Source organism: Trichechus manatus, unplaced genomic scaffold (assembly GCF_000243295.1).
Source record: "Trichechus manatus latirostris isolate Lorelei unplaced genomic scaffold, TriManLat1.0 scaffold00023, whole genome shotgun sequence".
In the NCBI taxonomy this organism is placed as follows: domain Eukaryota; kingdom Metazoa; phylum Chordata; class Mammalia; order Sirenia; family Trichechidae; genus Trichechus; species Trichechus manatus.
In genome coordinates, this window is record NW_004443959.1 from 2,223,811 (window position 1) to 2,249,281 (window position 25,471).

The window sequence follows — 25,471 nt, forward strand, 5'->3', positions numbered from 1 at the left end:
AGAAATACTGAATATCATATATCTTTGCTCTACTAAAACCCACAGAAAGCTTACCATTTTTGGAGAACTTGATATGCCCTTTATCTATATCGAGGTAACATCCAATGGTATCATGCATAGTGAATTCCTAGGAAACCAGAAAGTCAAATGCTGTTAATAGAAAGCAAATCTTAGACACGGTTAAAAGTTCAAATATGCTGTATCAAAAGTACATTGTTGTTGTTGTGTGCCACTGAGTCGATTCTGACTCATAGCAACCCTATATGACAGAGGAGGCCTATCCTATAGGAGTTCCTAGGCTGTAATCTTTAATTTCGGAATAATGCCTTACAGTTTTAGGTAGGTTTTAAAAATGTTAACATATTATATATAATAGTAAAAGCATCTGACAGGCTTTTTAGAATCAAGGTGATTATTTTGGCTCACCATACATTACTATATGTTTAGGCTCGCCAGAACATTTACAACAGAAATAAAAAATGAGTGCTGGGACAACGTGATTCTACATGCAAAAGAATGAAGCTGGACCTCTACCTCACATCATATATAAGAAATAACTCAAAATGAACCAAAGACCTAAATATAAGAGCTAAAACTATAAAACTCTTAGGAGAAAAACCAAACCAGTTGCCACAGTCAACTCCAACTCATGGCAACCCCATATATGTAATGGTAGAACTGTGCCACATAGGGTTTTCAATGGCTGATTTTTCAGAAGTAGATTGCCAGGTCTTTCTTCCGAGATGCTTCTGGGTGGACTCGAAACTCTAACCTTTCAGTTAACTGTCTGTACCACCCAGAGACTCCTCTTAGAAGAAAACATAGGGGTAAATCTTGTATTTGGCAATGGATTCTTAAATACAACATCAAAAGCAATAAAGAAAAAACTGAACGTTAAAACAAAAAAACATTTGTGTATGAAAGCACATTATCGAGAAAGTGAAAAGACAATCTACAGAATGAGAGAAAATAACTGGAAATCATACATCTACAATGGTTTAATATCCAGAATATACAAAGAACTCCTACAGCTCAACAACAAAAAGACAAACAACTCAATCAAAAAATGGGCAAAGGACTTCAACAGACATTTCTCCAAATGAGACACACAAATGACCAATAACAACATGAAAAGATGCTCAACATCATTACCCATTAGGGAAATGTAAATCAAAAGCACAAGGAGATACCACTCCACACCCACTAGGATGGTTATTGTTTAAAAACCAACCAACCAACCAAAACTACAACAGAGAATAACAAGTGCTGGCAAGGATACGGAGAAATTGGAAACTTCATCCATTGAAGATAGAAATTTAAAATGATGCAGCCACTGTGGGAAACAGTTTGGTAGTTCCTCAAAAAGTTAAACATAGAATTACCATACAAAAAAACAAACCCGCCGCCATCAAGTCAATTCCGACTCATAGCGACCCTTAGGACAGAGTAGAACTGCCCCATAGGGTTTCCAAGGAGCACCTGGTGGATTCAAACCGCCAACCTTTTGGTTAGCAGCTGTAGCACTTAACCACTATGCCACCACGGTTTCCGAAGAATTACCACAGGACGAAGCAATTCCACTCCTAGGTATATACCCAAAAGAAATAAGAGATTCAGCTATTTGTCTAACAATACTCATTGCAGCATTATTCACAATAGCCAAAAGGTGGAAACAACCCAAGTGCCCATCAACAGATGAATGGATTAACAAAATGTATATACATACAATGGAATATTATTCCATCATAAAAATAAATGAAGTTTTAATACATGCTACAAAATGAACCCTGAAAACAGGATGTTAAGTGAAATAAGCCAGACACAGAAAGGCAAATACATGATCCCATTTGTATAAAATATCTAGACTAGACAAATCCACAGAGACAGAAAGTAGATTAGTGGTTACCACAGGCAGGAGGAAGGGGCTATGGGAGTTACTGCTTAATGGCTACAGAGTTTCTGTGTGGAGTCATGAAAAAGTTTTGGAAACAAACAGTGGTGATGGTTATACAACACTGTGAGTGTGAAAATGGTTTAAATGGCAAACTTTATGTTGTGTATCTCACCATAATTAAAAAAAAAAAAAATACAAATGAGAATATTATATGCATCAAAGCCAAAACCCAAATCAATATGGGGTGGAAAGAGAAGACAAAGTAATATACACTGGAGGGGCTAATAAATGGCATAAAAAAATCGACTTGTCTTTGAGAATCATATTCTATATCCTCAAGTCATCATCATGAGTGATCGAGTAAATATGCAAGAAAACTTACTGATGCTATGTTGAAGGCAATAATATAATAACTTACCTCTCCATAATTATCAAATTGTTTATTATGGGACTTCTTTCCCGTTCCACCAAAGCCAAATCCAAACTTGTCAGTACCTGGTTTTAAAATGTGGTTAAGAGTAAATATAAAGTCACAAGCCCTCTAAAAGAGGCAATTTAATTTGTACTACACTACAATATCTCCATTTTGAGAAACCACAGGAAATTTTTTCCTTACGTTTCAAATCTTGCAAACGGCTGAACTGTTTTTAGTCTATAGAGACTATGTGACACTATGGACACAAGTGACACTGCATTCTTCTTTGCTTTGGCCAACAAGAAATTCAGTCACTGAATTTACAGTAACTGTAAGCGTCTATGCAGCACTCTGCAGCACATATTCATGCATACTAACTGTACACTGACTTCATTCATATTCCTGAACTTACTCCAATTTTCTATTAAAATATATGCACTTTTTATGTTTCAAATCTTTTTTTGAAATAGAATGAGGTATACATAAGTAACATTATTCCCATGTCCTTCAAATATAAACTTTTGTATGGTTAAGTTTGCATTGCTTTTGAAAATAAAATGTTAACAATTCGCAAACATAAATCAATAAATGTAGGTATTTTAGAAATACTTACCTAGGTCTAAGGAAGCCTGCATGGTAGACCACCCAACTCTACATAATCCTTGGTCATGACAGGATACTTCATAGTAGTGTTTCCCTATAAGGGCAAAATACTTTGAAATTTATATAAATTTCACATACAACTCATCTACCATGTAGCCACTTTTCCATTTTTTCTGAATTATAATTTTCTATGCGCCCAATGAAGAATTCTGGGTCTTTCTGTACCATTAAAAATCTCAAAGCTGTTTAAAGAAAAGTCCATGTAAATAATACACTGCCTCGAAAGTTTCTACAAGTACAAATGCTGTTCAAATACCTTTCATTAATCCTCTAGTAGCTCTACACCCATGCCATTCCTTTACTTCTCTGCTTTGACAACAAAGACCATCAGACCCAATTGCTGGATTTGAGAAAGAAAGAAAAAAAAAACCAGAAGAACATGTCAGTTCAGATTGTATAAATCATGCATTCTGAAATAAGTATCATTCAGTCCCATTAATAAGATAATTCCTTCACTTGCTACCCCATTCCAGAGATTGAGATTTGCTGATTGCTGAGTGACAGTAATATCTTCCCCGTGAGTAACTGCTCTTATTCATCCCCTGGCTGTCCTTGGCCATGTTGGGGGCTAGTTTCTGTAATTTTATCTGTGAAGTAGGACAAGATTTTACACCAACAAGTCTAAAAAGGAATCAACACAGCCCCTACCATGACTTACATTAATAATAGATGCATTACCAACACAAATGCGTTTAGACAACTGTTCTCTAAAATCCTTTAAAGAAGAATGATGCAGCAATATTTGCTTTGATATTATGCTCAAATTACAGCTTGAGTGAATACTATACTAAAAGATAACAGGAACTGTCTCTGGTCTGTTCCCCAATTCATGGATCCAGAAACCATAATGGGAAAGTAGGAAAAAGTATGCATAAATAGACCTATTTGTCATTTGCTAACACTAGGACTCTAGAAGATGAGGTTTGTATTCTACATCACTGTGAGTCACAGGGACATTCACAAAGGAAGTGCTCACTGGCAAGCATTTAGCTTTCGTTTCAAAAAGAAACTATTTTCTGCCCTGGTTCATGTCTACAACTCATATTCAGCACCTGAATGTAAAACAAACTTTAGAAATCATTCCTTAATATTTAAAAAATACCCCATCGCACATTTTACTTCACTTCATCAGAGATCAAATTAATTAAAGTATAAATTCTTATTCATATGGGCGCTGCATTATGTAAAACCTTGAACTTTCAAAGCTCTCTACCAATGCTAAATTCTTAAAGTTGTTGTATTTAAAATTCCATATATATACACGTATATATAAATTCCTTATATATACATATATACGTATGGATTCCCACTTCTCTACTATCTAGTAACTTGATCTTTGCATGTTTATTGGCCATTTGGATGACTCTTCTTACTGGTTGTTTCTCTCTTTCTTACCAACAGAGAAACACTATTAGTTATCTACAGAAGAATCCCTACTAGCTTAGAAGATTCTTTATCTTTCATCAGCACTGCAAATAGTCTGCTATATCAATTACTTTTCTATTGAATTTTTTTCTATCTTTTCCAGTAATTTTTTATACAAACATACCTATCTTTTAATTTACAATTTCTGAGTTTCCTGTTTCTTAGCAAAGTCCCTGCATCAGTAAACTGTATGTGGTTTTCTATATGTTAAAATTTATTTCTTATATATATGAATCTTAAATACATCTAGAATTTATTTTTAATTACAGAATGAGATAGCAGTTAAACTTTGGATTGTTCCAAATGGACTGTCAATTTGTGCCAGCATCCTTTATTGAATAAATCATCCTTTTTCCTTCTGAGATGAAATACTATTTTTTTCCCTGCATATTAATGTCTCATATATACTGGGATTTATTTCCATGATACTCCTCTGACCTATCTGTTCTATGTCAGTAACTATACTGTTTGATTGTAATGACTGTATTCCAGCATCACAGCAATACACAAGCCATCACAGTATGACAAACTGACAGATGAGTAGTGGGACTGTAGTCTAACATCCAGTAAATTAAATCTCCCTTTACCATACTTTTTTGATAATTTTCTTGGTATTCTCAAGCATTAGTAAAGACAAATTTCCTGAATTACAAAATCATCTAGTAAAATCTATCTACTTACCAAAAGCAGATCCTCTGTCATATGGGTTCATTTGCCATTTGTTGAGCACTAAACAAATTAAAATAAGAAAAATTACCTACATACATGTGAAATTAAAAACTATAAAAAGTAAAGCAAATATCTTATATTTTATATGATATCTAATTCCTCTAGATTCAAAATGGTTTTACACACTATTTGGAATACACAAGTATAACTTTTGCTATTTCTATTAAAGACAAAACTAAAAGGGAAAATCGTAACAATATGTGAAAGATGATAACCTTATCTCCTCACTTGCTTCAGTGCACTCTGTATTAGATGACACTGATCTTTGTCATAACCACTAGGGCACTGATAAAATGAAGTTTAGGGAGCTAAACAAATTGACTTCAATCATACTGGAAATAACTGACCCTCAGTATTTCAGGGTCTCACCAGTTATATTGTTATCATTATTAAAAGAAAAGCAAGTCCTTTAATTCAAAAGTCACAATATGTTTTTCCTTCTCACTTATATGGGATCTGCATTTTCCTTTTCTGAAACACCTTAATAACCAAAAACCAAACCCGCTGTCGTTGAGTCGATTCTGACTCATAGCGACAGTAGAACTGCCCCATAGGACTTCCAAGGAGTGGCTGGTGGATTTGAACTGCTGACCTTTTGGTTAGCAGCCAAACTCTTAACCATTACGCCACCAGGGCTCCAAAACATCTTAAGTCTACAGATAATCAAAGAACCGCAATGCCTAAGGAGACCACCAGATGCCACTGAGTTGACTACAACTCACAGCAGGCCCATCTGTTGCAGAGAAGAACTGTGCTCCATAGGATTTTCAAGGCTGTGACCTTGCAAAAGCAGATCACTAGGTCTTTTTCCAAGGTGCCTCTAGGTGGGTTCAAACCACCAACCTTTGAGTTAGTAGTGGAGCATTTAACCATTTATTCTACCCAGGAACTCCTAACAAAGAAAACCCTGCATGTTTTCTATCCAACTTGCCAAAAGGCAAGTCCTTTCTAGGTCACTTCTGGTCAAAAGATATTCATCATTTGCATAAACACTTTGAACGATGGTGAAGTAACTTTTTCTTGAGATTGTCCTTTCCATTACTGGCTCAATATAGCTACTGAAATGTACTTTAAATTCAACAGAAATCTTCATCTAGATTATTTCTAATTAGCCTTAGTTCTGCTTTCTAGAACAATTATTGTCTCTACAGAACGCTTCAATGATTTAACAGTTATCTTATCTCCTTTTTTAGCTTTTCTCCATGTTTAAATATCTAGTTTGTTTATTGCTCATAAGACATGATTTTTAGAACCTTACTTATTCATTCTTGTTACCTTCTTTTCAATGCATTCTTTTATCAACTTTTCTCATAAATGATGGCATATAGTAACAAATTATGAAACTATTTTAGAATAGCCCAATAATCTACATAGTTCCTATTCTATTATCTAATCTCACAATTCATTGAGGATTGAGTTCATTCTATGAACTGTGTAACATTATTACTTTCAAACAGAAAAAAATGATATGCCGGCTAACTCCACTTAAACTTGCTATTTTGTCACAATCCTTTTTGTATCAGGAAATAAGAGTGACTTACAATGTGGAACGAATTGTGTTAAAATATAACAAAACCGTAGATTGAGACAGAATGGAATTTAGAAGCCATTTAACAGAAACAACACAATTTAGAGATGAGGAAAATGAGGTAAGAATATTCATGGCAGAGGCAGGACCAGAAACCCTAATAAAAGGACCAATCTCCAGGGAGACTAGACTGAAAATAAGAAACTGAGATTTACACTTTATATTTTAACTTCCTGGGCTCCTTCTCTCTTAGCTGACAGGAAAAAGTATGCCTCTCTTCCCTATATTAAGTCAATCCTTCCCACCCATGGGTTCTAACTTAAACTCCATCAGTTATTTGTAAAATCCTTCATACCTTTGCAAAAATTGTATCAACTTATCTTTAATACTAGGCAGAAGAAGTTGTCAGGTTAAGAAAACATTAAAAATAACTATAATTTCTAAAATGTCAGAATTGAACACTTCATATCAATGTTTTTCAAAAGGAGCACTACTAGCATTTTAGGAGGAACCACCCTTCATTTTTAATGCTCTAAATCATATTTAGATGGTCCCATCCTGTCCGGAGCAAAGGAGAATGAAGAAAAACAAAGACACATGGGAAATGTTAGTCCAAAGAACTAATGGACCACAAGTACCACAGCCTCCACCAGCCTGAGGCCAAAACAGCTAGATGGTGTCCAGCTACCACCACTTACCACTCTGACAGGGATCACAATAGAGGGTCCTGTGCAGAGTGCGGGAAAAATGTAGAACAGAATTCAAATTCACAAAAAAAGACCAGACTTACTGGTCTGACAGAGACTGGAGGAACCCTAAGATTATGGCTCCCAGGCACCCTTTTCCTCAGAACTGAAGTCACTTCCAAAATTCACCCTTCAGCCAAAGATTACACAGGTCTATAAAACAAACAATAACAGACATGAAGAACATGCTTCTTAGCTCAATCATGTAGGTGAGACCAAATGGGCAACACCTGCCCAAAAGCAAAGCCGAGAAGGTAGAAAGGGACAGGAAAACGGGACAAATGGAAACAAGGAGAATGCTGACACATCGGGAGAGACTGCAACCAATGTCACAAAACAATCTGTGTACAAATTCTTGAATGAGAAACTAATTTTCTCCATAAACTTTCACCTAAAGTACAATTAAAAAAAAAAAGAAACTACTAAGGAGAGGTGGTTTACAGAGCCATTAGAATATTCAGGAAGAATTAACAATAAATAGGTTCCTAAAAATAAGCAGATGGAAAAATAATTATTTTCTCTAAAAAAGTACAGAAAAAGAAACACAATCAGTTCACAACCTGGCTCTGCAGTGAATAATTAGATAGCCATATTAATGTACACTGAATATTGATTTAATAAAAATTGTGATTAAAAAATAAATCACATTTAGAATCCCTGGTTTCCAGGGCAGTACCAAAAGTACCCACAGATGCTGACAATTAAAATGTGCAAACACCTCACATTTCTCAAGGCCAGAAAATAAGAATCACTGACTTATGTAAAAAGAAAATATTGACACAAAAATATTACCTGAAGCACCAGTTTTAATTGTTGTTTTTCCTTTCTTGCCTTCCTGTTGATCTTTCAGAGTTTCATAAACTATCTGAATAACTGGAATACTGAAAGCCTATTAAAGAAACAAACATCCTCTATATTAATATTCAGGTATTAAATATAATGACAGTTTAATAAGCTACACAGATGACAAGAATGTTACACTTGACATTAAATAATTACACATATTCCACATTGTGCCCAAACACAAAATACCAATTAGATAAGAGAGTTGACAGAATAAAGGAAATAGGAGCCAGATGACAACCCAAAACAATAAGCTAAGGGCACCGCCAGAATCAACCTAAACTAAAGAGAAAAAATATCCAGTCTGACAAGAGAGCCACCTTCATTTGCAACCTCTTTATTACCATAGCCAATGTATTAATATTCCAGAAATGAGTATAAATACTAAAAATTCTATAACCTCTTCCTCCAAGACCAGTTTAAAGCTATATTCTTAAAGCCATACTCCTTTGATCTTACTTCAGAATCAGAGGGCAACAACAAAAATCAACACCAGTGGTAGGCAATCAACTCCTTAGTTTGGAGGTGGTTGTTTATTAACTATTTCAGAGTAAAAACTACTCTTCAGAGCTGCTTCGAAATTCAACTATTTTACAAAGTCAATTTATTACTTACACCAGTTTTTCCACTTCCTGTTTCTGCAGCCTGTATGAAAAGAAAGTTTAGTTTAAGTTGTCAGTGAAAGAAGTCTAATTAAAGTGATACCATGTAAAAATCTTCTAACACTTGACTACCTTTACTTTCAGTGCCTCCAGACTACCCAGGTTTCCTCAGTCAGCCTATTGTCAAACCTGTCACTTCTCTTCCCATTCCCTCTAGAATCTGCTCTCTCCTTCCTTTTCCCATTGCCACCACTCAAGTTTAGGCCCTCATCATTCTGAGTTATTATAAAAGCCTCTTAACAGCATCGAATCCCTCAGAGCTATACTATAAGCTGCTACCAAATTAATCTTCATAAAAACACAATTCCAACTACATAACCCCTATGCTTAAAAACCTCCAACGCCCCCCACTGCCAACAAATACCAGATTCTTTAGCATGACACTTAAGAGCCCAAATAATCTGACTCAATACATACTTCCTATCTTAAATTACACCCCATCCTCAAACACACATAGTTTATGCTACAATCTCACTGAATTACTCCTGGATCATATCTTGCATTCTCCCATTCCCTATTTTTGTTGATGTTCTATCTAAAGAGCATTTCTCTTACATTTCTCCTTGTCAAAAATCAACTTCCTCTAGGCCGAGTTCCTTATGCTCTTTTGAGTAGAAAGATAACTGGATACCCCCTTCCCACCCCCATCCACACTTGAATCCTGTAGCACTCTGAATATCCTTTGCAGGTGTCACATGCTCTCTTGTATGACATTTAGTTTTGTATACACCAAGCTGCCCTACTGGGTTTATGCTTCTCAAGGGCAAAGACTGCATCTTCTTCACCTTTGTATTCCCCCCAGTTTCTACCCAATACCTTGCATATACTACATATATCACAAATGCTTGTGAATGCATAAAATTTGGTGAAAATATCATTTTTAAGCCCATGGAGCTCTTAAAGTAGGTCACAGACAGCCCCAGAATTGTGTCCCCAGATCCCAACCACCTTACCAAATTTCAACATACCATAAGTACATCACCTCCTCCAAGGATCAATGGGATAGATTCAGCCTGGATATCAGTTGGGAGACTAAAAGAAAGATATTTTGAAGAATTTCAGTTAGTCAAAAACACATAGTTTAAAACAGGTCACCTAAGCTAATTCAGAGGAGCCCTGGTGGCACAGTGGTTAAAGTGCTCGGCTGCTAACCAAAAGGTTGGCAGTTCGAACCCACCAACCGCTCCTCAGGAAAAAGATGTGGCAGTCTGTTTCTGAAAAGATTCACAGCCTTGGAAACCATATGGGCAGTTCTGCTTTATCCTATAGGGTCACTATCGGTTGGGATCAACTTGGCAGTAGTGGGTTTGGTTTGGTGGGAAGCTAATTCAGTCATGTTCAACAATAAGCCTACTGTAGTTGTTAGCTGCCGTCAGTTGATTCCATTTCATGGTGACCCCATGTGTGCAGAATAGAACTGCACTCCAGGGAATTTTCAAAGCTGTGACCTTTCAAAAGCAGATAGCCAGGCCTTACTGCCAAGGCGCCTCTGGGTGGGTATGAATCACTAACCTTTTGGTTAGTAGTCCAGAGCTTAATAATTTGCACCACCCAGGGACCCTTTAAACAATAAGCTTAAAAGAGAATTTTACTTGGTCAACACAACCAGTCTTTTCAACTAGAAATATATCAAAGTTTAAAAAGTAAACTTTCTCTAATTCAGGGAATCACAAGAAAAAATAAATTTTATTTACCCAACTAGACCCAAAAATACTTGATATTAATAACTGTTTAAATTGTAAAACACAGTTGTCACAGGTACATTTAAGCTTCATGTACTTACAGCCAATCCATTTCTTCCACAGCTTGCGCAATCTCAGGCATAACACCCATCTCTGAAAATAAAAAATAATTTTAAAAACCACACATATTAAACTTAACATAAATCATATTGCTCTTAAAATTACTGTTCATAGGGTAAAAGCTTTGAAGCATATCTCAGCTATAGAGTATCTACTGAGTGTGGCACTGTTGAGAAGTGTAAGTTTTAGAGAAAGACTTGGGTTTAAATCCAAGCTCTCACTAGCCAGTGTGAACTTAGGTAAGGCACTAAGCTTATTTTCTTATACAAAATGAGGTTAATATTACCTACCTTGTTGGAATACAGGATGATTAATATAAAATGCATCTGTCACATAGTTATCACTTAATACATAGTACTAGTGAGTGCTGACCTCTGATGACTAGTAAAAACTCTGCCAGTTGGAGAGGATTCTACACCAGCATTTTGGTTGTTTCATCTAAAGACAGAGTCATGTTTCTTGGCTACTACTCAAGGATGATGTGAATACACTCAGAAATCTGAGATGAATGAACAGACATGGAAGGAAAGCCCACGCTTACTGGCAGCCATATGCAAAACTCTGGTTAACTGAAAGAGGGGCAGGTGGCGAAAAACTTGGGAAACTGGAAAGGTCAGCTGAACAATCGGTCAGCTCTTAATTGTAACAAGTCTAAATAATTCTACTTCTAGGCCAGTCCAAAACGAGTGGATTGAGTTGTTCCTGGCTGGTGTTTGTCATTTTATCATTTCTCAAATGAACCACAGAGGGCAGTCATATGTGAAGTACTTAAATGGATTACTTAAACTTCCTTTCCAAATGGGAAATTTTTATTTTAAAGCCTGCATTTACAAAACACAGCTTTTAATTACCATTATTCTAATTACAAAAGTAAATATTCCTATAAAAATGGAACAATACTTACATATTTCCAAGCCACAATGATAACCAGTTTGGAAATTTTGTATTTACTGTAATTGTGAAAAGGCATAAACAAACTCTACAAATTGAATATATCCTTTATCAAAGTACCTGTTTTTTGCATCAGGTGAGAAGAATCATCCTAGCAATTAACACAATACATGCAACACTAAACTTTTATACAGTAAACTAATTAATATAAACACTGATGACATGGGAAAGTATGAAAATGATTTTCAAAAAAGAAGGCTCTCCTACCTCTAAATCTCCCCAGGAAAATCTAGATAAAGAAACCAATCAAGATCTAAAGTTGTATGTCCAGGCAGACCCTTCTAAGAATTGCCCCCTTCAGAGTCTACCTGTACACTCTCTTAAAATGCAAACTGCTTGAAAATGGGAGTAATGGTCTAAAATACGTTGAATACAGCATTTTCCAAGCTGAAACTGCTTGCAAATCTATTATATTACATGCAGCAACCACAGATTGCTTTGGGCAAATTTCAGACAACTTCTTGTTCTGGTCATGTTTTCTACATGTTTTCTTTGAAGCCATGCTTTCTTTACAAATGACACTTTCAACACTTAAGGGGAAAACAGGAATATTCATATTCTTTATTTAATTCTACTTGTGTCTTTATTTCATCGTATCACAGACTCTTCTTCCAGCCCTTTGTCCTGATGGTCCTGAAATCTGAGCAGGATTCCAAGACATGAACCTATAAAATGACAACCTAGAATTCCTCTACAGACTTTGGCTTTAAAACCTTGCTTTAGGAGAGAGCTAGGAAAAGGAAAAGCAACAACAACAACAAAAAAACGACAATCACTCTGAATAGATTTCCCCTTCACTCCTATTAGGAGATGCAACTAAACAGGCTGAATTCCTCTCTCATGACTAGAGATTGGGAATTCCTGATACCAGTCGGAATCGACTTGACAGCAACGGATTTTACTATTCTTGCAAGAGAAAACTGAAGAACATACGATACTATGTTACATCTGGAGTCACCTTAATAGGCTAAGAACATTAAAGGCAGTAAGTCTAACTTGATACATCTATTACTATATAAATTTGTTAAATTTAGTATTTTTAAGGCTGATTACAACTTAGTAGAACTATGGAGGATGATAAACGAAGAGGGGAAAACCATAGCTGCCCTCAAGTGGATTCCGACTTACAGCGACCCTACAGGAAGCAGACTTAATAGAAGCAGACTGCCACGTATTTCTCCCGAATAGGTGCTAGTGGGTTCCAACTCCCAACCTTTGGGTTAGCAGCCAGGTGCTTTAACCACTGTGCCACCAGGGCTCCTTGTGTTAGACTGTTTCTGTTGTTGGGTGCCCACGAGTCAGTTCCGACTCGCAGTGACCCTACAGGACGGAGAAGGACTACCCCACAGGGTTTCCAAGGAGCGGCAGGTGGGATTTCAATTGCCGACCTTTTGGTTAGCAGCCGAGCTCTTAACCACTATACCACCAGGGCTCCGAGCCACCTCAAATTCTGATTGGAATAAAGCAAGGTATGATATGGCAAATAAATAGTTTTCCAAACTTATGCTAGACTAGTGTGCACACAGATGAAACTACTTTAGCTTCAACATTTAATGTGGCTATAACAGCGTTTAACAATAAATACAGATCAAGTTTATATCTGGAACTTTTATTTTTGGAAGGATTTAGAAAAAAAAAAACGGGCAGAGGCAAGATCGCAATTTTCCCAACTGATGCCTCCACACGCTCGCTGCTTCTTATCCTGGCAAAGCCCACTAGGAGCCGCGGGCGGAAAAGGGGTTCCCAAGGGCCACTGCCACGTCCAAGAGGCACGAAGCCTAGGCGTACGAGAGAAGCTAGAGCAACGCCACCGCATCCTTTTCGCACCCGCGGCGCCCCTGGCAGGAAAGCCAAGCGGAGACTGTAGAAGATAAAAGGCAGCGGAGGATAATCCCGGCCAGCATCTGGAGAGAAACGCACTCTGCAACACTGAGCCACGCCGACCGGGCCTCTTGGCTGCCTCCACTGGTCCCGCAGCGCGGATACCGACGGGGCTGCAGCCGACAGCGCCCTCCAATACAGCGTAGTACCTGTCCGCTCCGGCCTAAAAAGCTCCCTACCAGCCGCCGGAGGGCTGAGGCGTGGAACGAGCCGCCCACACCACCCCCAGCTTCCACAAACGCACCAGAGAAGGCCGCCATCTTCGCACTGTCCTCCGCGGTTTGCTCACTCTCTCCTACACCTCCCTCCCCAGTAACATGCTTTGGCTTTGGCTGCGTGCGCTTCCGGCCCTCGGGCTGCGGCTTTCAAAGTCCGTGCAGGGACTCAGAGCCGGGAAAAGGGTTCCGGCCGTAGAAAAGACCCTATGCGCTCGCCTTCTCTCCCCACCAGGCACCTTCACCTGACGTAACATCGCGTACGCAATTCAACTGGAAGTTGCCTTCCATAAGTAGCCAGGACTGGTAATTATTAGACGGTCTGTTCCTATTTATTTAGAGCACGCTGTGTGTCATCATGACCACTTTTTCCACAGGTAAGGAAGCAGAAATTAGGTGACTAGGGTTACACAATGGGTCCAAGTTGATCTGACGGCAGTACTGGGCACTGGGCACTTAGTTCCTCACCTCACAAAGATAAGCAGGGCTTTGAGTTGTGTGAATGAATTCATTGCCCAGAGAAACAATGTTAGTGAGTGGCTGTCACCTAGGAGGCATTTACCAAATATTTTCATTGAAATAAGTAATTATTTAGGTCTCCTTCTTCCCCTTCCCTCAGTGATGTAGCATTGACAGTTTCAGTTTTATATGGCTTCCGTGGCGTTTTTTTCCTCCTTTCTCTTTGCAGAGAGATAGGAAAAGTTAATGAACAATTAATCCTCCCTACAACTCTGTCCGGTAAATATTGTATCTCCTTTACAGATAAGGGCACTAACATTCAGGAAAGTTAAGTAATTTAGCTAAAGCCAATCTGAAACAAGTCTGCCTAAATCCAGGGCCCGTGCTCTGCACTCTCTGCAACCTGCTTCAGAATGTTGTGGAGGAGAGTGAAACCTCCATTTCACAAATGGGAAAAATGGGCTCAGAAAGGCAAGATGTATCATGTAGGGTAAAAAGTGCAAATTTGGGAGCCATACTACCTGAGTTTGAATTCTACCTCTGCTACTAGCGGTGTAACCTTGAAAAAGTCATGAATCTTCTCTGAGGTTCAGTTTCCAAAACCAAAACCAAACTCATTGCCGTCGAGTCGATTCCAACCCAGATCGACCCTAAAGGACAGAGTAGAATTTCCCCCATAGGGTTTCCAAGGCTGTAAATCCTTACAGAAGCAGACTGTCACATCTTTTACTTGGTACGTTCAAACCACCGACCTTTCAGTTAGCAGCCAAGTGCTTTAACCACTGTACCACCAGAGCTCCTGAGCTTCAGTTTACTCATTTGTAAAATAGGGATAAGCATAGTACCTATCTCATAGGATTGCTATGAGGATTAAATAGAATACATAAAGCACCTAGAACAGTACATTGCGCATAGCAAGTCTACGTAAGTATTAACTCTACTATTACTATTGCATGTAATAGGATTCCCCTAAAACTCCAAAGGTCAAGGACAATACATTCAGGCCTGCAGCAGTGGACAACTCCCGGGGACACTATTCACAATATATTCTATATTCTCATTATACTTTATGTGAATGATACTGATACCCCATGAGAGTTATGCAATACAGCAGCTCTGAATAGATGCCAAATACTCCATATTCCAAAGAGACACTCATATTATTTAGGATTTACAAAAGGGATGTTTAAAATCTAGTGTTATGCCCTTAACCAGTTCCTACCTCAAAAATACAAAAGGATTGAAGGTGAAAGTCAAGAGAGGATTTCTCTAGATAGTGCTGTTGAAGGACTGTGACATTTTCCCTCTCTGAAGGAAGAAAGAAGTTTCCAGGGGACCATCCAAAGAGTATTTGATATCTGACGTTTGGGAAGTGTAAGGACTGGTATGAGAAGCTGTGACTAGAAGGACCCCGAGTGCCAGAAAAGGAAGAGAAACAAAGGGAGAGAAGGCTGCTGTGGGAGCAAATGGTATTCCCAACAACTGACCACACCCTACACCCCACTGCAAGCTTCTGGCTTGGAACAGGCCAAGCTAGGGATGGAGGAAGCTGTAAATTCAATTAAAATTGTGAGTTTTGATAGTTACATTGGATTCGATAGTTTAATCACAGACATGAGGTTGTAATTGTAAAGAAAGTACCCAGTCAGCTTTTCATCATCTGAGAATGATGGTCGGTGACCGGAAAAGCTGTGAAACAGGCCTAAGACTTCATCTAGGATAGGGAAAGAAATAGCCCATAAAGGGTTTAAAGATAACAGATAATGTTTTCTGCTGGGCCCTATCAAGTTCAACTCCTTTAATATATTTCTTTAATAAATACAACAACTTAATTGCACGTGTTTTAAAATTCTCAATAATGTTAATTAGGTTATACTCTGATTGGGTCCCCTCCTGGGGAAGCAGGCGAGGCCAGACAGAGAAATAACAAGCAATCCCTCTACCACACCACCAAACCAGAGATAAGGGGGTAGGTACAGCCCAATTCAGTCTCCTCCTGGTCCAAACTTCCTGGAGCAGGCTGAAGATTCCTGGAATTCCTGTCTGTCCCAGAAAGCCAGCTACATAGATATTTAGGTCTGAGGGTCAGATACCACCAGGTGGCGCCAAATTGCAGCTCACTTAGAAAAACATTGGACTGGATTGAAAACACTCCCAGCGTGGACTTGACTCGGATACTTCATTAACTTCACAATAACCCCACATTTTATGCCATTGATCTTTTGGACCCTATTTATCGTGCTATGGTGGAATTTTACATATTATCCACACACCCAGAGAGATTGTACTAGGTATTTTCAAGTAAGCTGTGAAAACATGATTTTGCAGCCGCCAAAAGAAGCTTAGGAAAAATGCCCTTCGGTCACCTAGGACAATGTAGAGAGGCTAAGCCTTGTGAAGTTTTCTGTGTTTTGGCCACCAAAAGCCCAGTCCCCTTTCCCCTTTCCTTTCTCTATTATAGAGGCTAAGAAGAAAAGAACTCACCTTTCCAGACTCCCTTGTAGAAAGAGACTCAGTTCTGCCACAAGACCTAGTTCTGCAAAGAGATTTAAATGGGGGGGGGGGGTGGCGAGGTGCCAAGATACCTATTTAAAGGGGAAAGACTTGACGGCATGCCCTCTTCTTCCTCCTGGAACATGACATGATACCTGGAAGGGCAACAATCATCTTGCAACCATGAAGATGAAAGCTTCATGCTAAAGATATTGAAGCAGAAAGATAGGAGGAGGTTGTACCCTTGATGATGATGCTGAGCTAAGTTGATAGCCTGTGTCTGTCTACCACTAGATTTCTTGTAGCATGAAAATGTCTTACTTAGTTAACTAAAAACCTAACTAACCAGCTGCCATCGAGTTGATTGCAACTCATGGCAACCCCATGTGTTGCAGAGTAGAACTGCCCATCATGGGGTCTTTAAGGCTGAGACTGTTTGGAAGCAGATCACCAGGGCTTTCTTCTGAGGAGCCTCTGGGTGGGTTGAAACTGCCAGCTTTTCGGTTAATAGTCGAGCACTTAACCATTTGCATTACCCAGGGACTCCTTACTTAATTAAGTCACCTTTCAATTTTCTCTTGTTTGCAGCTCAACACATTCCTAGTAGGTACAGAAAAGAAATAAGATGAAACACTCAATATAAGTTTTGAGTAATGAATTACTCAGAAAAAAAAAATTTTAAGTGCTTTAATAGAGCAAGAGCAATCTGTTACGGCTGCAAGGAGGAGAAGACATTTGGCCTTGTTCTTGAAGGCACCATCAAAACCAATCCCTGATGGCGCCTGACTATCATTATTGAACATTTTGATCAAAGATTCTATAGAAGAACCCTAAACAAAAGGGGGAAAATACAGAACAGAATTTCAAATTCTCATGGACTCCAGATATTCTGGAGCCATGGAAACTGGATGAACCCCTGAAACTATTGCCCTGAGTAAATTTTTCAACCTTAAACCAAAAATATCCCCTGACGTCTTCTTAAAACCAAACAATAGTTTAGCTTAACTGGTAAAAAAATGTCTGCCTTAAACATTATGCTCTTTTAAGAAGTATCTATATGGGATCAAATTGACAACAACAGCTCGAAAGATTAGATAGGAAACTTAGGGGGCAGCGAGTTTATGTTAATAGGGGAGGAACAACTCAGAAAAGGAGGATGAAAATGGTTGCACAACATGAAGAACGTAATAAATGTCCTGAATTATACATGTATAAATTGTTGAATTGGTGTATGTTTTATATGTATATTCTCATCAAAAACAATAAATCATTTCCTCACAACCAAAAATGAAGACAAAAGGAGGGATGTGACTCTAAATTGAGCCTACGGAATCAGATTGTTTGCTTTGTCCTTTTATTGACACACAACTTTCTCCCTAGTCCCTATCCAGATGCTTCCAGAACCGGATAAAGCAAGCTGCCTAGTTCCTAAAGACCCAGCCACCAAGAAGAAAGCAGCAAGAGGAAGTTGTTTTAAGGTAAAACGAGTTGATTAGAAAATGCAATAGCTTTACCATAAAAAAGCCAAACCAAATTCATTGCCATCAAGACTAATAGTGACACTATAGGACAGAGTGAAAACCCTGGTGGTGTAGTGGTTAAGAGCTACGGCTGCTAACCAAAAGATTAGCAGTTTGAATCCATCAGGCACTCCTTGGAAACTCTATAGGGTGGTTCTACTCTGTCCTATAGGTTCGCTATGAGTCAGAATTGACTCGATGGCAACGGGTTTGGTATAAGACAGAGTAAAACTGCCCTATAGGGTTTCCAAGGAATGGCTGGTAGATTTGAACTGCCAAGCTTTCGGTTAGCAATCAAACTCTTATCCACTGCCCCACCAGGGCTCCAGCCTTACTATACGAGTCCTTCTTCACAATACATGATAAAAACACACCAATCACTCCACACAAATAGCCATAATCTTCTCCCTCCTCAGATGCTGCCATGAAGTTTGCCTTAACCTGATACCCTTCAGATCTACATGTTAGGGAAAGAGAGGACTCAGGAGGACTTGCTCTGGATCCTGAATTCTGCTATAAGTGGACCTGATGTGACAAACTTTCCATCAGTAAGTCTTTCCCATTTGATATAGCTCTTAGCTGGCAAAGCTTCTGTCTTAGGCTGAATTCTCTAGAGAAGCAAAACCAGTGAAGCTTATAAATATATATACATAGATTTATCTCAGGGAAATGACTCATGTGGCTGTAGAGTCTGGAATACCCCAAGTCTGTGGATCAGGATAGAGGCTTCTCCTGATTCACATAGCCACAGGGGCTGGCTGTGAAGATCGATGAATCCTAACATCGGCAGGTAAGACCACAAGGCTTCTCCTGATTCACATAGCTGCAGGGGCTGGCGAACCCAAGATCGGCAGGTCAGAGAACAGCGTTCTTGCTCACAGGCTGTGAAGATCAACAAATCCCAAGATCAGCAGATAAGCTGCTAGCTCAAATCCCAAGAACTGGAGGTCAGACAAATAGGAGGCAGCTGCAGGATCCAGAGCAGGCAAAAGCCAGAATGTCTACTTATATTCGGATGCAGGCCATGGGCCCAAGGAAACTCCCTTTCAACGGACTGGCTACTCATAGCAGATCTCATCATGGGGGTGATCACATATAAACACTGAGAATCATGACCCAGCCAAGTTGACACACAATCTTAACCATCACAGCTTCTGAATTCACCCTCCTTAGGATGGCTCATAAGATTTTCATTGGCTAATTTTTGGAAGTAGATCACCAGGCCTTTCTTCCTAGTCTGTCTTAGTCTGGGAGCTCTGCTGAAACCTATTCCCCATGGGTGACCCTGCTGGTATTTGCAAAACCAGTGGCATACCTTCCAACATCACAGTAGCACTCAAGTCACCACGGTTAAACAGAAAGTCAGATTCAGAAGTGGATGTGAAAACAGGGATATCATTGCTGATGTCAGATGGATCTTGGCCAAAATCAGACTTCAAGAAAGATGTTTACCTGTGTTTTATTGACTATTCCAAGGCATTCAACTGTGTGGATCATAACGAAGTATCGATAATATTGCATAAAATGGCAATTCCAGAATACTTAGTTGTGCTCATGCAGGACCTGTACATAGATCAAGAGGCAATCAGTCAAACAGAACAAGGGGATACTGTGAGGTTTAAAATCTGGAAAGGTGTGTCCCAGGGTTGTATCCTTTCACCTTGTTCAATATGTATGCTGAACAAACAATCTGAGAAGCTGGACTATATGAAGAAGAATGGTGCATCAAGATTGGAGGAAGACTCATTAACAACCTGCAATATGCAGAAGATACAACCTTGCTTGCTGAAAGTGAAGAGGACTTGAAGCACTTACTGACAAAGGCTAAAAGACTACAGCCTTCGGTATGGATTACATCTGAATGGAAAGAATACAAAAATCCTCATATCTGGGCCAATAAACAATATCATGATAAAGGGTGAAGAAATCAAAGTTGTCAAGGATTTCATTTTACTTGGATCAACAATCAATGCCCATGGAAGCAGCAGGCAAGAAATAAAATCTGCTGCAGAAGACCTTCTTAAAATCTTAAAAAAGCACAGATGTCACTTTGATGACTAAAGTGCACCTAACCCACGCCATGATCTTTTCAATTGCCTCATATGCATGTAAAAGCTGAACAATGAAAAAGGAAGACTGAATAAGAATTGACACATTTGAATTGTGGTGCCATCAAAGAATATTGACAAGGACTGTCAGAGGTAGGAACAAATTAGCCTTGGAAGAGGTACAGCCAGAATACTCCTTAGAAGTGAGAATGGTGAGACTTCATCTTGCTTACTTTGAACATGTCATCTGGAAAGACCAATTGCTAGAAAAGGGTATCATGTTTTGTAAAGTAGAGGGTCGGTGAAAAAGAAGGAAACTCTTAATGAGATGGATTGACACAATAGCTGCAACAATGTGCTCAGACATACCAGAGATTGTGAACTTGATGTGCAGGCACCTGCTTACTTCCAGTCTTATTACCTGCCACTCTCCTCCACAATATTTTCCCTCAAGTATATTAAACTATATAGAGTTCCTTGCATACACCAGGTTACTTCTCACTGCTGTGTATTTTCTTATGCTGTTCCCTCCACTTAAAATATCCTTCCCTTTATAGTTTTTATTGTCTATTGCTGAGTGACAAATACCCCAACATCTAGTGGCTTAATACCACCAGCAATTTATTTTCTTTTGAGACTGAGAGTCAGGAATTTGGGCAAGGCTTAGCTGGGTTATTCTTCTGCTCCATGTGGCATTATCTGAGGTTATTCACTCACCTGCATTCAACTGGTGTCTGAGCTGCGCTGGGAGATCTGAGAAGTCTTCACTTCCATGTGTGGTGGTATGGATTGAATTGTGTCCCCCAAAAAGATATGTTGAAGTCCTAACCCCGATATCGGTGAATGTGACCCTGTTTAGACATAGGGTCTTCCTTTGAAGGTGTGATCAGTTAAGTAAAAAAAGTCACACCAGAGTAAGGTGGGTCCTAATTCCTTCTGAGTGGTGTCTTATAAAAGGGGAGAACAGACTCAGGAGGAGATGATGTATGAAGCTGGATCTAAAAGCCAAGGAATGCCAAGAAACACCCGGGGCTACCAGAAGCTAAAAGAGACAAGGAAAGATCTTGTCCAGAGAGAACATGGCCCTGCCCATGCCCTGAACACAGGCTCCTAGCCTCCAGAACTATGAGACAATAAATTTCTATTCTCTAAAGCCACCCACTGTGTGGTATTTTGTTACGGCAGCCCTAGAAAACTAAGACGTGGCAACTCGGTGCTTCCATACATGGTCTCACTCTCACCACATGGACAATTTGGACCTTCTCTTGGGATGACAGGGAAGACAGACTTCTTACATGGTAGCTGATTCCTGAGAGGGTATGTTCTAAGAAAAGAAGGCAGAAGCTGCGTATCTCTCAAACCAGCCTTGGAAGTTGTACAGTGTCACTCCTGCCACGTTCTGTTGATCAAAACAAGTCACAGGAGCAGCCCAGATTCATGGGGAGGGGAAATAGACTCCTCCTCTTGATACAATGAGTGGCAAAGAATTTGCACCTATCTTCTTGACAAACTCCTAATTATTGTTCGGTTTCAGCTATGGTAGCATCTTGCAGCAAATCCTATTAATTGCCAATTCCCTGTAGTAGATACTGCTAGTTTGCCCCAATATTTATTTCTATTATGCCTGAAATCTCTGACTCCTAGCTGGATAATGCACAGAATAAAGACTCAATTTCCCTGTCCCCCTGGTAGATAGGTATGGCCATATGACTGTGTTCTGGCCAATGGCACGTAAGCAGAACTGTCATTGTGACATCTGGGAAGTGTCTGTAAGGTAAGGGAGATGGTACACCCTTCTTGCTCTTCCTCCTTCCTGTTGACTGGAATGGGGATGTGATGGCTGGAGTTGAATCCATCATATTAGACTGTGAGAAGAGAGCCACATAGTGAGGATGGCAGAACAATACGAGAGAAGGAGCTTGAGTCCCTGACACCATGGAGCACCATAGCAGCCAAAAACTATGACTCTAAATTTCTTACATGAAAACTTTGGGTTTTCTGTTCCACATAGCCAAACATAATCTTAATTTATATACCCCCATTACTTATCTAGAGGGTCAGTGGAAAAGAGGAAGATCTCCAATGAGATGAATTGACAGTGGCTGCAATGATGGGCTCAAACATAGCAATAATCTTAAGGATGGGGCAGGACCAGGCAGTGTTTTGTTCTGTTGTACATAGGGTCGCTATGAGTCAGAACCAACTCGACAGCCCCTAACAACAATATTAGTTATCTGTTGCTGCAAAACCAGTTACCCCAGAATTTAGAGACTTAAAACAACAAGCTCTTATTATCATCACAGCTTCTGTGGGACAGGAATTCAGAAACAGCTTGGTTGGACAGTTCCACTCACAGTCTCTCTTGGGGTTTCAGTCAAGCTGCTGGCCAAGATTGTAATCATCTTGGGTTGGAGCTTAAAGGTAGCTCACTCACAAGTAGGTGCTGGCAATTAGCCGGAGGCCTCTGTTCTTCTCCACGTGGACCTCTTCCAGGGCTGCTGAATGGCTGAATGTTCTCCTAATATGGCAGCCAGCATCCCTGTACCCACCCCCCCAAAAGCAAGCAATCCTAGAAAAAAAAGCAGAATGAGTGATACCTTTCAAGGCATAGCCATCAAAATCACACACTGCCACTTCTGCAATATCTTAATTGGTCACACAGTTCAAGCCCTATGAATATGGAAGGGGACTGTACACACAAAGGTGTGGAAACCAGTAGACAAGGATCATTTGGGAGCCATTTCAGAGGCTGGCTACCACACCTCCGTTCTTGCCTAACAGACCACTTATTTGTTCAACTAGTGATGGTAGTCCCTCAATCTCAGGAGAACATATGTTCATACAGCATCCCCTGGGATAAATCATGTTTCTTCTAGAACAGCCATTGCAGTCATTAAATATGTTTGCTTAGCTTTCCTAGTCTTTTACAATTTACCTGACTCAGAGAGCAGTTTGGTGACAGGAAGGCTCTCGTTTAAACATGCTCTTTTTCCGCTGAATTTCCTACAGCTTCTGAGCTGAGCAACAACAATTGAATTTTATGCTTTTGTCAAAATAAGCTGTCAGAAACTGGCCCAGATCTATTAGAATGCAACATCACTCTCCCTGCCCCGGCATTCACCTTATGGTGCTGGGACCAGAGGGGGCCCAGCAAACAGACATAAATCCAGAGATCTATAATTCTGTATCCCCCGAAGAAGTGGTCATAAAGTCCATCACTCCAGATATACGGGGAGAGGGAGAGAAAGGGCAACTCGGATGAGTTTCAGAGGGACTGTAAAACAGAAAAAGAGATCTCACTAACTGTGTCAGTCTCATTATAAGCAAACGAGGCAGGAATGCGATTTATGGCTGGGTACTGGCTGGCTGGCAGGCACGAATGTCAGTCTCTCTCCCACACCTGCCATCTTGAGTACTCACCAGCCCCTGTGAGTGAAGCTGATGGCCCTTGGGGAAGTGGTGCTGCACTTGGAGTTTGAGCAAAAGAACACGGCCTGGAGGTTGTGGGTATTTCAGAACAGACTATGTACGAGACAGATGCTCTGAATTCAGCTGCCCAGAATCTGTCAGGATCCCCGAGTCCCATTTCCTGCAGTAGAAAGCCATTTTGAGTCTGCTCACAGGGTCCAAACTTGTTTTCTCCGTGTTCCTCCAGTGTGTTTGCTTCACTGTACCTCCTTTCTGTCTGTGAAATTGATCCCATGTCTTCTTGTTAACAAGGTCTGTAATTTCTTTAGCAGGCTGAAGCAAGATGGCTTGCTATAATAAAAAGGGAGTGGTGACAAAAAGAATGGTCAAGATTCTTTAAAATACTTGCACAAAACAGTTCTGAATATGGCACTTTATACTGCTTAGTCATAAGTTCCTGTGATGTTACGATACTGAGAATGGGAATTAGCAAAGGCTGCTTCAAGGGTAACGCTGAATAGTGATGTTCCAGTCACTATGGCTACGTAACAAATTACAAAATTTATGACATGAAACATCCATTTATGATGTGCATCGAGTCTGTGGGTGAGGAACTTGAACAGGACACAGCAAGAATGGCTTATCTCTGTTCCACACTACCTAGCACCTCCACTGATGGGGGCTGGAATCATCTGAAGGCGCATTCACTCACATGTCTGGAAGTTGATGCTTGCTATCAGATGAGATCCCTGCTGGATCAGTTAGCCAGCTGTAGCTTTTCCAGTGGCTTGGGCTCTCTCACAACATGCTGATTGCGTTACAAAAGTGAGCATCCCAAGGCCGCGTGGTCTTTAATGACCAAGCATTGGAAGTCAGTGTCACTTTCCTCCATTCTGTTAATCAATACAGTTACAAAAGTCTGCCCAGGATCAAAGGGAGAGATCATACCTCCTGCTTCTCAAAGGGGACATGTCAACATTACATTTTAAGAAAAGCAAGTAGGATGGGCTACAAATTGATATGGCCATCTTTGGAAAATGCTGTCACAAGTGGTTAGATTAAGTCTGCTGATTTGGAAGCCACTGTGCCTGGGACGAAACGGAAACATTTATTGAGGTCTGAAAATGAACAAGACACTATATGTCAGGCACATTCTATGAGGCGTTTCTGACACATTCATGAGGATCTTTTATTTACTATGACCCAAAACAACTTATTGAGTGCCTCCTATGTGCCAAGGACTGTGGTAGTACTGTAGATATAAGCATGAATAAGACACACTACTTTGTTTTCAAGATGATCTAACTGAGATAAAATGTAAACACAATTATAATACAAGGAGGAAATGCAATGGTAGAGATATGCTCAGAGTATTATGGGAATTCAGAGTGGACAGCTAACCCAAAATGGAAGGGCCAAGGAAGGCATTTTTGAGGAGGTTATATCTGAGATAAGTCTTAATAGATAGACTGATTTTAACCAGATAAAGAGAAATTTATGGGGGTGAAAGGAGGATAACTTTTCCAGGTAGAAGAGTCACCATGGAAAGTAGCCCAGGAGTGAGAAACAGGATAGTATAAGCTGAGTATTATTAGTCATCTATTACTGCATGACAAATTATACCAAAACTTAACATCTTAAAAAAATAAACATTTATCATCTCACACAGTTTGTGTCAGTCATAAATCCAATAGTGACTTAGCTGGAAGGTTCTGGCTCATAATCTCCCATGAGGTTGCAGTTAAGATGTTGACCAGGGCTGCAGTCTTCTGAAGATTAGATTGAAGCC

The 25,471-nt window shown here is 39.7% G+C and overlaps 1 protein-coding gene across 1 annotated transcript in view; it reads right to left on the reverse strand.

Annotated features, from left to right (window-relative positions):
* The window catches only part of DDX1 (DEAD-box helicase 1), a 42,260-nt gene extending 28,405 nt beyond the window's left edge, over nucleotides 1–13,855 (reverse strand). Inside the window, exons 1-10 of the mRNA XM_004373044.2 lie at nucleotides 13,784–13,855; nucleotides 10,689–10,740; nucleotides 9,874–9,937; nucleotides 8,859–8,888; nucleotides 8,193–8,289; nucleotides 5,079–5,126; nucleotides 3,229–3,312; nucleotides 2,923–3,006; nucleotides 2,313–2,389; nucleotides 55–127 (exon numbers count right to left, since the gene is read on the reverse strand). Coding sequence (XP_004373101.1) covers nucleotides 55–127; nucleotides 2,313–2,389; nucleotides 2,923–3,006; nucleotides 3,229–3,312; nucleotides 5,079–5,126; nucleotides 8,193–8,289; nucleotides 8,859–8,888; nucleotides 9,874–9,937; nucleotides 10,689–10,740; nucleotides 13,784–13,799 — 625 coding nt within the window. The 5' untranslated portion in view covers nucleotides 13,800–13,855. The remainder of the gene's footprint in view (nucleotides 1–54; nucleotides 128–2,312; nucleotides 2,390–2,922; nucleotides 3,007–3,228; nucleotides 3,313–5,078; nucleotides 5,127–8,192; nucleotides 8,290–8,858; nucleotides 8,889–9,873; nucleotides 9,938–10,688; nucleotides 10,741–13,783) is intronic.
* Between the last annotated feature and the right edge of the window lie 11,616 nt (nucleotides 13,856–25,471).